This window comes from Anarrhichthys ocellatus, unplaced genomic scaffold, assembly GCF_004355925.1.
Source record: "Anarrhichthys ocellatus isolate YVR2014 unplaced genomic scaffold, GSC_Weel_1.0 scaffold47, whole genome shotgun sequence".
Taxonomy (NCBI): Eukaryota; Metazoa; Chordata; class Actinopteri; order Perciformes; family Anarhichadidae; genus Anarrhichthys; species Anarrhichthys ocellatus.
Window position 1 is genome coordinate 793,412 of NW_022280077.1, and position 15,637 is coordinate 809,048.

At 42.2% G+C, this 15,637-nt stretch overlaps 1 protein-coding gene across 1 annotated transcript; it reads right to left on the minus strand.

Moving 5' to 3' along the window:
* Positions 1 to 553: 553 nt before the first annotated feature.
* impg2a (interphotoreceptor matrix proteoglycan 2a) lies at positions 554 to 14,744 on the minus strand. The gene is made up of 17 exons (XM_031869370.1): positions 14,476 to 14,744; positions 14,150 to 14,368; positions 11,891 to 12,057; positions 11,776 to 11,801; positions 11,631 to 11,663; positions 10,548 to 10,612; positions 10,135 to 10,202; positions 9,883 to 10,038; positions 8,924 to 8,982; positions 8,793 to 8,813; positions 6,503 to 6,711; positions 5,288 to 5,331; positions 3,098 to 3,293; positions 1,911 to 2,824; positions 1,308 to 1,595; positions 999 to 1,218; positions 554 to 582 (listed from the first exon to the last, which is right to left on the minus strand). Exons 1-17 carry the CDS (start codon positions 14,552 to 14,554, stop codon positions 554 to 556), a joined length of 2,793 nt encoding a protein of 930 aa, XP_031725230.1. The 5' UTR covers positions 14,555 to 14,744.
* Between the last annotated feature and the right edge of the window lie 893 nt (positions 14,745 to 15,637).

The following is a 15,637-nucleotide window of genomic DNA, read 5'->3' on the forward strand; positions in this document are numbered from 1 at the left end:
TCAAAGTGCAGTTGCACGTGTCAACTTGGCTGCTGTCCAGGGAAACCCTGATTATCTCAAGCCAGCTGATGTGACTCTTCACGGTGATTCTACACCTGCTTGAAGTGAAGTTATTTTCCAAAACAATGTTCAGAGATTACACCCACTGAGGGAATAGTTCAACATTTTGCTGAAAGTTAGATGAGAAGATTGAGGTCACTCTGATGTTTCAATATGAAGCTAGAGCCAGGAGCCTGTTAGCATAGCTTAGCATAAAGACTGGAGAGAGAGGGAAACAGCTAGCCTGTTTCTGTCCAAAGGTAACAAAATCCATCTACCAGCACTTCTGAAGCTCAGTGATTCACAAGTTATATATTTTTTGTTTAAATTAACCATTTGTGGGTTTAAAGGGGGTTCATATTCCTATAAATGAGATCAAATCAATGCATTTAGGTGGAGTTAACAGGCTCTTGTTTTTTTTCCTCTCATCATTAAAACAACCAGAACGTACGCCAGCCTTTCATATTAGATTCAATGTCAAAGTAGGCTACTATTATCAGAACAACATGAACATTCAGGCTCCCACATGTGGCTCAAAGAGGACTGCAGATATAAATGTTAAATACAAGAATATGGAAGAAATTCTTCAAATTTATTTGGCAATTCTGATAAAATCTCCTGTGGGTCCAGACACAGTCTTTGGGAATGACTCCTCTAGAGTCTTGACGGTGGCGGACAGCGGATGTAGTTACCTTTTGACCGAGCCAGGCTAGCTGTTTCCCTCTCCGTTTCCAGTTTTAAAGCTAAGCTAATAGCTTAACTTCCGGCTTCATATCTACCGCACAAACATGAGAGTGGTTATCAATCCTCTAATCTAACTCGCTGCCAGAAAACAAATAACCGCATTTCCTTTGAGAAACATCTGGCATAACCTTCAAACAGCTGATGTTATCACAATTGCTGGCTTAAGTTAATCTAAGCACTCATAAAAACACCACAGTGTACCGGTGAGAACCTACCTGACTCGACGTCCAGTGAGTACTTATCGATGGCCAGGTTCATGGTCTGGTAGGCTGTATTACAGAAGTCCTCCAGGATCAGATAGACTGTGGTGGTGACACTTTGTGGCACAGGTTTGCCAAATTTCATCCGGCTGTTGACCACAATGCTCCCATTCCTGAAGTTCAGGATCTCCAGGTTCTCAAAGTTACTCAGGTTGGACTGCAGGTAGGGCACAAGCTGGGAAAACATTGAAAAATGAGTTTGATGTTTCAACACAACAGTGGGAATAATGATTAGCAGAGGTACAGTAAATGTGAGATGTTTACCAGCTCAATGAAGCGTTGCTCCAAAGCTTTGTATTCTGGGGAGCTCTTGTTAAAGAGATCATCTGAAAAGATCATGTTGGTCACCCGCAGGCTGAAGAACACCATCAGTGCTCGTCCAGGGTTCACAGGCATGGCGATACTGACTTGGTCTGTGCCGCGTGCCACACCAAACGGAAAGCCAGTGCTGCCCTCCTCTGTGTGGTTATTCAAATCGTAACCATAATGGATCACATCGTAGTCTTGCTCTCCAACGGTGCCGTCGTCCAGGCCTTGGTTAGTGGTCTGGATCTGGTGGGTTAAAAAGGTTTTGAGATGAGACTTTCTACTTCTAACTGGCATGCTGGTTTACTTCTAACTGGCATACTGGTTTACTTGGTCTTCAGCTTAAAAAACAAATGTGTAGAAAAAAAAGTTGTGTCCTCGTTTGAAAATCAAAAAATATGCACATTAACTGAAGTATCCATAGTTTAGATTTCCTGACACACAAAAAAAAGACATTTAAATTAAAAGCAAGACATGAGTCCTGTATTTAAAAAATAAATACAATTGTGTATTTAGTGATACTAGATTTGAATTGTTTTCAATACAATTCTTTTGCTTTACCTCCCCCAGTGAAGGGATAACGACGTCAGGTTGCCCTTCAGAGGGAGGGTCCACTTCAGAGATACGGGTAAAAGGCAACTCCCTCTCTGGAGACAGGGCAGTCGGTTCGGCAGGGCTCAGATAATCTGTCACTGGTGGCTCGAGTTCATCTTTGTTAACCAGTAAAATTTCATCCTCTGTAAGATCCTCTGTGGACATCTCTGGAGCTGCTGGGCCTTCTTCCTCTGCAGGCGGAGCTTCAGGTGCAGTCTCTTCCTTCACCTCCTGTTCCTCCCTCTCTGTTGCTTCCTCCATGCCACCCTCTTCAAATACAGGTTCCTCAGGATAGGTCGACACCATATTGATGTCTGCGCCTTCTGCAGGATTTACATCTGTGAGGTTGGACTCTTCTGTTTCTGCTGCCTCCGGCTCTGGTGCGTCACTCGCTTCATCTACAGCCTCAAGAGGGGGGACCAGGACAGGCAGGCCTTCTTCTGCGGTCTCAGCTGCGATTGTAGAGATCTCAAGCTCCTCTGGAATCTTTGCCTCATTCACAACAATGTCATCCAGATGCTCCTCTTCCAAAGCTGCAACAGTAAGCTCTTCTCCCACTGCCGCAACCTCAACATCCTCTGTTTCAGCTTCAGAGATGGCATCTGTATTTATGGCTATATCTTCTGTTATCAGCCCATCTTCTGAGCCAGTCTCCTCAAGAGACACTGCTCCTTCCTCTGTCGGCGTGGATGGGTGGAGCAGGTCCTCCAGGTCATCTGTGCCCGAACCAGAGGCCTCAATGGCCACTGGTGGTTCAGGCAGTGTGACGCCCTCTGGCAGCTCAGGGAAGGGAAGCTCCGCTGGGTGCTCCTCTGGTGGAAGGGTTTCTACAGCAGTAGTCCGCACAGTGTCCCAGGGCAACAGACCTTCCTCCTCAATGCCTAAAAAAAACAAAGAAAAGAATAAACTCAACTCAGTCTCTGCTGGACTCCTTTTTTTGATACTGGCTATAGCCCACATATCTATCCGGCAAACCAGAAAAAAAACATTCAGAGAAGATCGAAAAAATTTGAATTGAGAGGAAAAGAAAATCATCCGTCAATTTCCTAAGAAGTAGTTTTAGTGCAAACGTAAAGCAGTAGGAAGTGCAAGACAGCGAGAATGTCACAAAAAAGAAAATAATAATTGAAAAGGGAGCTAGGATTAACACTCACTGCCAGCTTCAGGTGCACTAATGGTCAGGCCAGGAGCAGGAGACACAACTGCACTCTCCTCCAGGACAATGACGTCATTTTCTGTGTTGGCCACTGTGTTGGTTTCAGAGGGGTTAGGCAGGACGTAGTCTTCGTTGACAACCTCTGAGTCCTCTTTAAGGATCGTGACCGCTGGTGGCTCATCAACAGCATCAATCTGCATCACAAGCAGCATTTATTATCTGAAGCTTTGGGCACTGTTTCATTGGAGTGTGCCATTCAACAGGAGCTTTGATTGGCCAGATGTTTTGTGTTTACAGGTCAGGCCAATCAGAGCTCCTGCTGCTGCTCAGTAGGTTGGACATAATTCCTATGTTTGTATCTTAAATTAAATGGTAAAGCAAAAAACGAATTAACTGTGGGATGGAATATGATAGGGAGACATATTAGGAAATGGAATATCAAAAATGTCAGAATTTCAGGGTTTCCTCGCCAAGCTTTTATTGTCTGACACATTACTTTATTTGTTTCAAAAACCAATCAATATTGTGTCTGCATTAGAGAATGTTAGCTAACTAACAGTGGCAATACACGTTTGATGATGTGCTTGGTTGTATTCAAGCACATCAAAAATGATCGAAAAAGCACATTTTTCTTAGGTTTATTATTGATTTGAATTCTTGAGCACATTTAGATTTGGCATCTAATTGGCCATGTGGCAGTACTTCTAAGGCCCACTAGATGGCGCTCTGAGGCCCATCAGTGATCACAGCTGCCCTTTGTACACTTCTACAGCACTACGTCATGGTGATATAAGTATATAAGAAGTGGACGTAGTCAATGTGACTTCACCAGTTGGTTTGTGGACTGCTGTTTTGGAGCCCCGAGTTTGGCATTTTTGGCCGTCGCCATCTTGGCTGGTTAGTTAGCTAACTAGCGTGATAATTCCACTTTCATGCTACACTGGTTACAGAAAATAAGCGCACATGGGAGAAGGTTGCCTCATCTGCTTCCTGTAAGTACTTTTATTCCTATGAGATAGTTTGTCATTTCTTGATAAGAAGCACAATGTAATTAATGTGACACCTTGTCTATACTTTAGTTTCCTTGCAATACATTTGGTCTACTCTTGTTTATCTAACTCTTGTTTTTAATCACTCTCATTGGATTTGTTGTCCAATACTGTCTTGACAGTTTCACAATTGCTTTCACTAAAATCTCTAAAGGCAATCAGCTGTCTTCAACCTGTATTTGAAGTGTGTTTAGCTCGCTGCATGTATTGGCTGAACTTTAAAAAGTGGCATGGCTCCTTACGTTTAATATCAACTCAAAGAAAGCTTGAAAAACCAGCGGCTGAATCTCAAATGTTCCAAATCCAAACCAGGGCAACAAAGTACTTCGGTGGCACAGTAGCTCTGCGCTCTTTCCTGTGAATCAATTGCCGATGAGGAGAAGAGAAACTCTCCCAACTCATTTAACAAGTCAAATTAATCACTTAGCGAGCTGAGCTGCAAAGTCAACCAGCAGACGCATTTAGTGAACCCAAACTCTGATTAGCATCAAAGTGCACAGTCGACCACAAGACAGCACAAATAAAGACCGACTCAGGATGGAGTGATTTGTCTGAATAAACTCATATCGATGGCCGAAAAGCAACAACCTCCTATCTGAAAAATGCCTGGATCATTTTGCAGATAGGATATTTTGCACTTGGTGCAAGTTGGAAGAGGTTCTACAAAATGATGCTCTAAATTAAATTTCAACAAAGGGCGGGATTATTTTAAGACAGACTGAATATGAACAGCCTTCCTTGTTCTCATCATCCAAAGTGAAATCCGGCAATCAGAAAATTCTGCAGATAGGAGGTTTTGCGCTTTGGCCCTCGAATTATGTGCTGTCTCTCCTCTTTACTCGCTGTGGTGTGGTGCATTGTAGCTTTTGCCCCAGAATAGCAGTGGGTTAATATAGCAAGAGCCAAGCTAATCCTCAAAGCCTCACTTCATCTTTGCTTGTGAGGTCATCCTCTACCTGCACTGGGTTGGGTCTTGATGACATCACAAGCCGGTTACAGGTTAACCGCAACAGCATTCATACTTCTGCTGTCAAGCTTCCTTAAATAAAAGTGATTCATCAGCTTTGAGGGGCTCAAAGCAGCTGTAGAGCGCGGAGAGAGATTGTTGTCATGATTGTGGAGATAACTTGTTAACTCACCGTGGCTCCGTCTGCAGCGTTGACAGACTCGGGGACCTCAGACACTGTGGAACCAGTGGGGGGAGACAAATATGAAAACAATGAAAATGTGCCAAATAGCTCAAAATAATACCTGCAGGAGTCTGCAGATCCCTTTTTAACTGATGGCGTTCATTTTGACAGCATTACCTTCAGGGGTAAATATATCTACAAATCTGTGTTCAAATCTGTAGTGAATATCAGCCGGTGTGGAGCCAAGGCTATTACTAAATGGCCACCAAAGCAGAAAAACAAAACCAAGCTGTGCCTCTAAGTTCCCCTAGCCACACATGTCGGCAATATGAGACTGTTTAGCAATGATTTCACAAGTCCAAGCTCATAATTGATGTAAGCATCAGATGTTATGCACCTCCAGGGGAGCTCGCTAACACAGTAAACTAATGGCATGCATTCTCTCCAAAATCATGAGCAGGGAGAAATCACTCAGGAGGGAGCGATGGTATAGACATTATCACATCTTTCAATTTCTTCACATTTCTGAAAGAAGGACTCTGGCCATAAGTAGGAGGAAGCTAACCTACTTACTGACTGGCTAACTCTAACAGATGCAGTGGTTTAAATCTCCCTATGTGAGCATTCGTGTGTGTCTGTGTGTGTGTGTGTGTGTGTGTTTTACTTTTGTGTCTTCTGCTGCATCAATTATTATCCCTTTTCTTCATATACTGTCCAGAATGTAAGATCCACTGGGTGTCAGCCAAAATAAAGGACTACAGTAAAGCCAAAAGTAATCTGAGGGCTCCGATTTCAAACATCCTTTTTGCTCGGCGCTCTCTCGCAGACCACTTAATGACAAGGATTTAAGTGTCACACAGAATAAATACACTGGTCCTAAAACTGATGGTTATGTTTTTTGTTCATTAAAAATGCCCCACTTTTGAGCTGAAACTTTTTCCTCTGTCCTCTTTGACGGAAAGAGCAGACGAATAAGAAACAGATGAGACTATTAAAACCCGGGACTGTTTTCTGAAGTGGTGTAGCGTATGTTGTAAGATCAATGCTGGGTCTACTGTGTCTCCATTTGATATGACGTTTGGAGGTTTGCCCTGCATTGCATGCATTACTTCTGCCAATGCATCCCCGGCGACTTCGCTGACATGACAATTAAATAAACAGCTATAATGATGGCATGTGTTTGTTCTGTCACAGAGCAGGGAATATCGCCGGCCATCGTCTTACCGCTCTCCAGCTCGTCGTCATGCAGGGCTTCAGTGTTTAGGTTTTTGACCTCGCTGATGGTGTAGACCACCGTGGGGAGCGCCATGACCTCACGGTACGAGTTCTCCACCCGGTTCGACTGCAAGGTCAGGTAGTCCAGTTGGTCAGTGCTCACTCCTGCTCCATCCACCATCACTGTGACAGTGTAGACCACCACCACGCCGTCCAGCCTGAAGACACAAATATGTAGACGTTACATTCAGGCCACATACCGAACAGGGCTAGGAAGTAATTCAACATTATTGTTCAATTAATGGAATCACATTTTGATGTACACTCCCTGGCCTCTAAATTAGGTTCACCTGTGTAATTTAATGCAACGTGATGCCACAAATTCTACATTTAATTTTGAGTCTTTGTTGACACTGTCTCTTTATGACTGAGATCTTAGTTGGTGGTGTTGGACTGCATTATACCGAAATGTGTTTATAATCACTATTGTAAATGGAAAAGGCAAAACATTAAAAGCACCTCTGAATATAATACAGTCCAGTTCAACATCATTCATATCTCAATAATAAACATACAGGTAAATTAATACCTGTGAGGTAGAATTCATGGAAGAGTAGTTCTAATTCTTTTACAGATGTACCTAATAAAGTGGCCACTGAGTGTCATTATATTTTCCTGTTTTACATAATCCTGTGGCGCACATTAACTTTCCCGAGCAAATTGTATTAAAACTAAAAATGGTTGTCAAGGTTTTTGTTTTAATGCGTGTGAACACTTTTCTTTGATGCAAAACATTGGCACAGTGAAAATCAATTCCATTCTTTTATGTGTGATTTTGCAGATATTTTGCATAGCATATTTTAACATAAATCAAGATATATATTAATATCAGAAGTTCTCAATTCCTATTATTATTGTGATATTTTTATAGTTCTCAGGTGAGAGAAAAAGGTTTATTTTTCTTTTTTCTGACCCAAACTTGGTGAGGATGTTTCCCAATCGGTACACCTTAACTGCACACCATTTTACATTCATCCTATACACATTTACAATAAGAAAGTATTATAAATCGCTCAGGCATTAGCATGATTTTACATCAAACCTAAAGCGATCACAGATGACTGATGACTCGAGTGATTTACTGCTTGGAATGGAAAAAGACAATCTATCAGCCTTCATTTGACTACTGGGAGCCCTCCACTCTGACCCAGTTTGTTGGGTTCCTGGCAGACAACTGAGCACGTGCTGGCCCGCAGTCAGCCCCGTTTAGAAGGAGATCCAATTTTCCCCGTTTAGCTTCACATATACACAGAGTCAGACAGCGCTGTACTCCTGCTTTGACCTGGGATCTGTTGATAGCAGCAGGACAGCATCACTGTGAGAAGGTATAAATAAATGTCTCAGTGTACTTAGCATGTTTTCACAATTATTAAATATACAAAGAGCAGTTTACAACAAAAAGAGCAGTACGTGTGCATTTAAAATCTCTCGCAGGAGTGGATTCTAACTAAGTACATTTACTCAAGTATTGTATATAAATATATATGTGCGCTAGTAAGTATTTCCATTTTGTGCTACTGTTATTCCACTATATTTCTGGGGAAAACATTCAACATTTTTCATCTTGTGAAATGACAAATTGTTAAAAAGATGCCCAATAGCGCATAACGTTGGTTCCACCTCAATCAGCTGCAACATTGAAATGCATTAGAGTAGCTGGAAAGTGAATATTTTTTACTTTGTACTGAGCCAGGTTGTGTGTGTCCCTCTGTTTTCAGTAGTTATGCTAAGCTACGCCATCAGCTACAGCCTTATATCTACCATACAGACGTAAGAAGTGCATTTCTTAAAATGTCTTTTACTTGCAATGGAGTATTTTCATGCAGTGGTATAGTTACTTTTACTGAAGTAAAGTATCTGAACACCATTACCCACCAACTTCCATTTCACCTTTGCTCCCCTGACACACACAACATCTTTCCCTCTTCCTCCTTCGACCAGAGGCTGATTGGTGAGGTTGTAAAGCCCTGATAATCTTCTCTATAAAAGAGCACCTGCTCACTCGTCTCCACCCATCCTGATCCCACTTAACATGTGAGTGACCACACTAAGACCATTAACACAGGCAACTAGTGACACACGTGCCCACACTCACAGGGTAAATACAGCGTGAGAGGAAGATGACGCCACACACACACACTCACACAGATTTAGCTAAGGAATGGTCGACGGGGGATCGGTGGGCTTAAATACTAGAATATTCTAGGTGAAACTACTACAGCCGGTACTGATGACTCACCCTTCAGTGTCCTTCTGGGGCCTACATGAAACAAGTGAAGTGGTGTCAATACTACAAGTCAAGGTAATAATGGCCATATTGAGAGGACAGTTCTTTTGTCCACAGGATTAAACCACAGCAAGAATACTGACCTGAAGTCCAGCACAGACATACTCTTAAATCCAGGAAGCCCCTCCAGAGCGTCCTCTATCTGCAAGGACAAAAACGATCACGCATGATGAACAAGCCTCAGGAGGAGGCTTCTTATTTTGATATGGTTACGATGAACTCGCTTGGCGAAATAAAGTTTGATTTATGGTTCCAAAAGGGCTAATTTTGTTCAAAGCAACTGAAAGGTCTCGAGTCGTTTGTGCAGTGGCCCAGATCATTATCCTCTGGAGGCAGACTAGTGCACTGTGGTCAACTTTTTTATTGGTCTACAAGGCCTTGCTTCTATGGACTAAGAAAAACAATCCCTGTACTGTTCTGCAGACTCACTGACCCAGTTTATTGAATCCATCAGAGAAAGAGGACACAGAAACAGGTCTCCAGGGTCTTTGTCCACCAATTCCCCCTTCTTAACATTCATATAATACCTTGTCCTCTGCTCCACTCACACTTGTGAGTGTGTGTTCGCAGAGTGTGTATGTGAAGGCATGCAAGATTGTATGTGTATAGCAGATCTTCACCGAGAAACACAGGTCAGCGATAAGGGGACATAAAATCAAGTGCATGCTTACGATGCCAGAGAAAATCACCTTAACAAATTTACGGAATTTTCCAAGTACCTGTAAAACCACTGAAGTTGCTTCCAAAGGCAGAGTACCAGTGCATACATGTCCATGTGCATATCTTTATATCTTTATCTATTCCCAAGGCAAGTCATAACACTGTACTTTCAGCACACAGGAAAGTGCTTTTGAGCTCCCAGCCAAACAGTTTGGGTTTAACTACGGCTGCTGTTAAAGTGTGTGATATTAAAACAAACAATGCATCCATTGCAGACCACAAACCAGGAGATATAGTGAGCCCAGTCCAGAGCCAAGAAACAGTAGCACTAAGGGGAGTCATAAAGAGAGACGGACGGAAGGCGATGGAGCCAGAGACAAACCTTTTCAGCAAACTGTCTGCTGAGAGTTTGGCGCTGGAAGCTGGCTGGATCGCCGAGGTCGTCACTGTACGTCTCTCCGGTCAGGAGGACGCTTAGCTCCACCACCTGCTCCAGCCCAGCGGGGCTGGGAGGCTGCACGGCAATGTCATTGTCCATCTGTGCCATATGAGAAAGAGACTCTGTAATATAGCAGTTATATGTGCACGTTAGTAAAACATTGGGAGTCCGTAAACTATCTGTGCGCGCACTCACTGGACTCTCCACCGCCTCTGGGACAATGGCGGCTGCTTCCTGCACCTTCTCCCCTTTATCTTTGTCTTCTGGGTGGTTGAGTTCATGTGCATTAAAAAAAGAAACGGTTTAATTCAGGTGGATGTGAGCTTTGGCACGTGTGATTTACGGATGACTGTATGGATTAGACGGCCCTGACCTGACCAGATGTGGCCTACAGCCAAGCTCACTCAGCAAACACACAGAAAGATTCACTAACTTACTGCATAGAAAGCTGGAATATTGTAGGAACAAGTACTTGGAAACACACACAAGATAATGGTGTGACACTGAAACAGCAATGTTTCTGCAGAGGTACAGATATGCTTATTGGACAGTAGAGACACCATGTGATCAAAGTCACATGATGTCCTACAGCGAAAAGGGACACTGACCTAGCTCAGGAGCTTCAACAGCTTCAACAGCTTCAACAGCTTCCGGTGCTCGTTGTGTCGGAGTGCTGCGAAACAGAAGAATATTGTTACAACAGTGCTTATATCATATTACTTAATAATAACAAGCACACACACGCACACTGTGGGTAGAGGTACACGTAGGATTTAAAGAATAAAGCTGCTTTTTTTTTAATTCAACAAATCAATCTAAACAAAACTAAAATCATTAATTGACTCTGTTATTAAGTGCTGTAGTCTCGGACAAAGCCTGATATAACTGCCCCCAAGTCATGAAAAACGAATTGGCATAAAACTATTTTAAGACTTAAGGAATAGTTAGTAATAGGAATAGTTAGTGGTACCAGTCTCACATTTGTACGCTATCTCAAGATGCCAGCAACCGGTTAGCTTAGCTTAGCATAAAGACTGGAAACAGGGGGAAACGGCAAGCATGCATGGATGGAAGACAATAACATGAGGGCATTAGATGTATCAGACGGTGGCTGCACAGACCAAAACTTGTTAGTAGAATGAATTTATTGTCATCTCCGCAAGGGGAATTATGCAATCGGTTGCATGCGTCTATGTGTGTGTGTGCTCCTATGTGGCTGTCCACAGCTAATCTCGCATTCTGACAGCTTGGTGAGTTTAATTTTGTTTTTTGCAAGCTTGTATGTGTATTATACAACAACATTGAGCCGATTGCCTGCATTCACCGCAGCTTGTTTTTTAGTTTGAATGTGAAGTGTGTTTTACGATGCCTTAGTGGTGTCGAGCCAATCATTGGTGTCGAGCCAATCATTGGTTGTATTAATTCAATCACGTAATGCAGCAGTGGTTGTTGCATTCCACTGTGTGCACCTCTCCAGTTGGCTTTGTGGTTTTTTTGTGTGATTTATTGAAAATAATTTAAAAAAGACTAAATAATGCCAGTGCTATCTTTTACACTCAGAAAAAGGAAAAGCACATACAGTATATAAAAGAGCAACAAATCAAACAGGAAACAATTCAAAGCCATGTGACTGTGCCATGTGTGCTAACTAACGTGCAGGAGTATGAACAGGTAAGGTTGAAGAGCCTTACCTGCACATATGTTGCCAGGACCTGGTTGTTTCACTACAGATGGTTGGAAGAACAGATACATTTACAAGACAGACCTAATGATGAGATCAATAAATGTATGATTGAAATGTTGGGTTAGCACTGAGAGAACAGATGTTTATTTTACCTTTTCAAACCTGGCAGTAACATTCTCTAGAAGGAGAAAGAAAAATCAGAGTTGTCTATTATGTTCTGTACTGCGCACAGATACTGGTTTATTAAAGCATTAGTCAGCCACTAACCTTTTGAACCAGAGCATGATGCTCCTCTGATTGGCTAAAGTAGCTGCCCACATCTTGTGTCGTAACTGTGCCCTCCTGGCATTGGCTCATCCAGCTTTGGTACTCGTCTTGCTCTGGGAGGCGGTCCCAAAAGATCTTGAAAGCCTCCCATATGGTCTCCTGGCACACTTTTCAGACCAGAGAAAAAAAAAAACACCATCCACTTTAAAACACAAGCTTGCAGAACTTGTTCCATAGTAGTGTTGTCCACGTTATTTTGGTTGGGGCGACACTTCAAAGTGTGAAGGTCTCTTCTAGGCAACAAAGACCACTCTGTTGGCTCATTAGCAGGTGAATACAAGCATCTTTATACAACCATGATAGACCTTTATATTATTAGCAGTGAGGTCTGAGGCACAAATCTAGGTCCACTGCCATGTTAGCTTCATGACATAACTCCCTTTCATGAGTCAGCCTACTGTGCACTGATCCAAAGTCGATGCACAAACAAATGCTCCAATCTTCTCCCCTAATCAACACCGTCTGTGAGGACTGAGAGTGGTCATCGCTAAATCCAAATCTACCTTACATAACAGACCTCAACTGTTCCCCGTTCACAGACTGTCTCTTGGCACCAACAAGCCTGTCTTTGTCTACGTCTAGCTGCCCTGGAGTTCACACCTTGATCTCTGTCCACTCACACGCACATACGTTACAGACCGTCTCTTAAGCAATAACAGAACAAAATGTTTCTTCTCTCTTGAATATATTTGATTCATAACTGCTGTCCACCTGTGGTGCGCTGTATATGTTTCTTGAGTTGTCAATTCACAAATCACACAAACGCTCACCCTTAAAAGTATCTCATCGTGGTGGAAAAATATTCATTATTTAAGTAAAAGTAGCAAAACCACTACATAAAGTACATTATTTCTCTCTGAAATGTAGTGCAGTGGAAATAAAGACAAGTATATAATGGTACTACTCAATTACAAGTACCTCAAGTTTGTAGTTAATGTACTTGATTACATTCCACCACTGGTATATAACCATGCAGACTGTTTTGGTTGTTGTGTCTGACATTTGAGATAACCACTTCTAAGGTTTCTGCTGCTCCACCGAAGATAATGTTGTCTGTAGCCCACTCCTCAAACCTGCTTGATTAGCCGCTATTAGCAGAACGCACCAGAATCTCCGACCTGACTGTCTGCGGTTGAGTTGAATTGTGGGTAATGTAGGCGCCAGGTTTTATTAAGGGAGAAGAATACCATATCTCTGGTTCTGCCCTATTGATTTTGATACTTTATAAAGCTACGTGGGTGGAAAACTCTTCTTTTATTAACTAATATGATATATTATCAAACTAAAATATATATACATTTTTTTTAAATCATAATATTCTACTATTCAATCAGATACAGAATTAAGTGTCCATCTCTGCACAAAAATATTGGTTTTGTTTAACACGTAATTGTGCAATCAGTACACCTGCCTCAGTCTCTTAGTCCATTGTTCCACCGTAGGGAGTTGATTTTGCAACCAAAAAATAGATATAATTTTCCTTGAAATTAACAATAATACCCTTAAGATATACAAACTATGTCAATAGATTATACCTCGCAGTATGCGTCCCAGCATATGGTGAAGTTACTGAAGGTACATATCTCAAATCCTGGCCACGTAACAAAAAAACCAAAACTGAACTATCTGCAGGACTAGATACGACTAGGGTCAGAAAATGTGTTGTATTTGTAATTAAGGTGAACTGATCCTGTAAGTAGACCACAGTCTATTTGAATGTAAATCTCTTGAGGCCTAATTGCAACTCACCTCTTCAAGAAGTACTACCCTGAGCCTTCCACTTAGCACTTATTGTATTCGTATTGCTTTGTTTCTACACTGTACTTTTGCTCTGGTTTATGCTTGTTTAAAAAAGGAAATGTACTTATGACTTCTGGTCACTAGTAGTTATCTTGAATACCTATGTTGAATACACTTATTGTAAGTCGCTTTGGATAAAGCATCTGCTAAATGACTGTAATGTAATGTAATGTAATGGTGTCAAGGCAGATGTCCACCAACATTCTTCTGCTTGACCCAGGTGGATCACTTGCTGTAATGTAATGTGCCCGGTGGACATTAATTCCTGAGGAATGTGACAGTGGGGACAAAATCTCACAAAATGAAATTCTGTTTTTGCTGTTTGTGTTCCCTCACCTCACAATAGTGAGGTATCCTTCCACAGTGTACAGTGATCTACTTTTTAATGTTCAGTCTTACCTCTGAGATGAAAGTAGCTCAGGTGGCTTGAAACGACTTGCTGGGCGGTCTCTTGTCCACAGAGTTTGACTCCACTCGGGAAAAGGATGTTCCGTTTCCGTCGAGAGATAACTGCATGGCCTTCATCAGATCCCTTGACATCAGAAACATTAACGCGCCGTGGCAACTCCACAGGCTCCTGACTCAGGTAACCCATAGAGGAACCTTCCAGCGTTGCATCTGGGGGACAACAACAACAACAAAAAACACACATTCAAGACTTAATGGTTAACTCTTCTTTGAGTAAGATGTGAGCAAGAACTTTAAAAGTTAGCGACAATACGTACCTGTCCTTATGTCCAAAAATATGATCACAATATAAAAAAAGACACAGTAGAAGACACATCTCCCAGATATGATGCTCATGTTAAATCCGTGACTGTGTTTAATTCCTTGGACTTGGAAAAGGATTAAGTAGATGTGTACTTCTTCTCAACAGCTTCTTACAAGTTTGCATAGTTAAAAAGTCTCCAGACGCAGAAAAATAACGGAAGCACGTAGAGAAGTCATTTGACGACACGATGACATGCTGGTTTCCCTCTGCCGCTGAAGAGAGGCGTGTCCCACGGTGCAGAGAGGACAGCTCCTGGCTCAGGTAGAAAGGCAGATGGCTCTTTGAAAGAGGGGGATTTTTTTAATGCTCTCTAATCCTGTTTACTGTAAGCCCTAGAAGAGCTCGCCAAGAAGTTACTGGAGCAACACTGAAGGGAGGGGGGAGGGGGGGGGCACATAGTGTGGAAGAAACATGGACAGAGAATAGGAGGTAACAAAGGCCACAGAATCAACAGCAAGCAGGAGGATACATCAATACATACAGATATTATCATAGTTTACTGATTCTTGTCAGGAGATTAGTTAGGATTTAAGGTTTTTGCCAAGAATTTAGCAAACGGCCAATAAAAGAGACTTAATCCAGTTACCCCAGTTGAAGGACAGTCCCCTTAACTGTTAAAGCACCCTGCTAACCAATTAGGCAAATTGCGTTAAACACACCCAGCCTTTGGAAATCATAATGGCCGGCCACGTGTCTGCTCTAAATGTTGGGGGGGGGTACATCAATCAAAAGGCAAGAAGATCATATGACAGGAGAAAGCACTGATCCGACTACTACACCCTACCACACAAAAATACAGTGATTAAGTGTAAGGTTGAGGTGTTGACCTGTGAAGCGGTAACTGAAATCCTCTCAGTATGTGTATTTTGACAACATAGTCATTGGCTTAGTCTGGAGTCAACCTTTAACTCTCAACTCTTCCTCCTCTTCTTATCTTTAAGTAGCCGTATTACGTATACGGAAAAACAAAAAAGCAAGTAAGCTGACAATGGCAGTAACAAGCTCACAATGACAATGCTAACATACTGGAGCTGTAACGTTTACCATGTTCAGCGTTTTAATTAAGTGTGTTAGACGGCTCACGTTTGATAATTACCACTTGTAAATACACAGTA

What these genes read in the sequence shown, in the direction of transcription:
- impg2a (XM_031869370.1), bottom strand. Translation starts at nt 14,554, where the DNA reads ATGAGCATCATATCTGGGAGATGTGTCTTCTACTGTGTCTTTTTTTAT. An exon ending in ACGCTGCAGACGGAGCCACG is followed by an intron (nt 3,294 to 5,287) that starts GTGAGTTAACAA and finishes CTTGTGATGCAG; the next exon opens with ATTGATGCTGTTGATGAGCC. An exon ending in TAGTGCACCTGAAGCTGGCA is followed by an intron (nt 2,825 to 3,097) that starts GTGAGTGTTAAT and finishes TGTTTTTTTTAG; the next exon opens with GCATTGAGGAGGAAGGTCTG.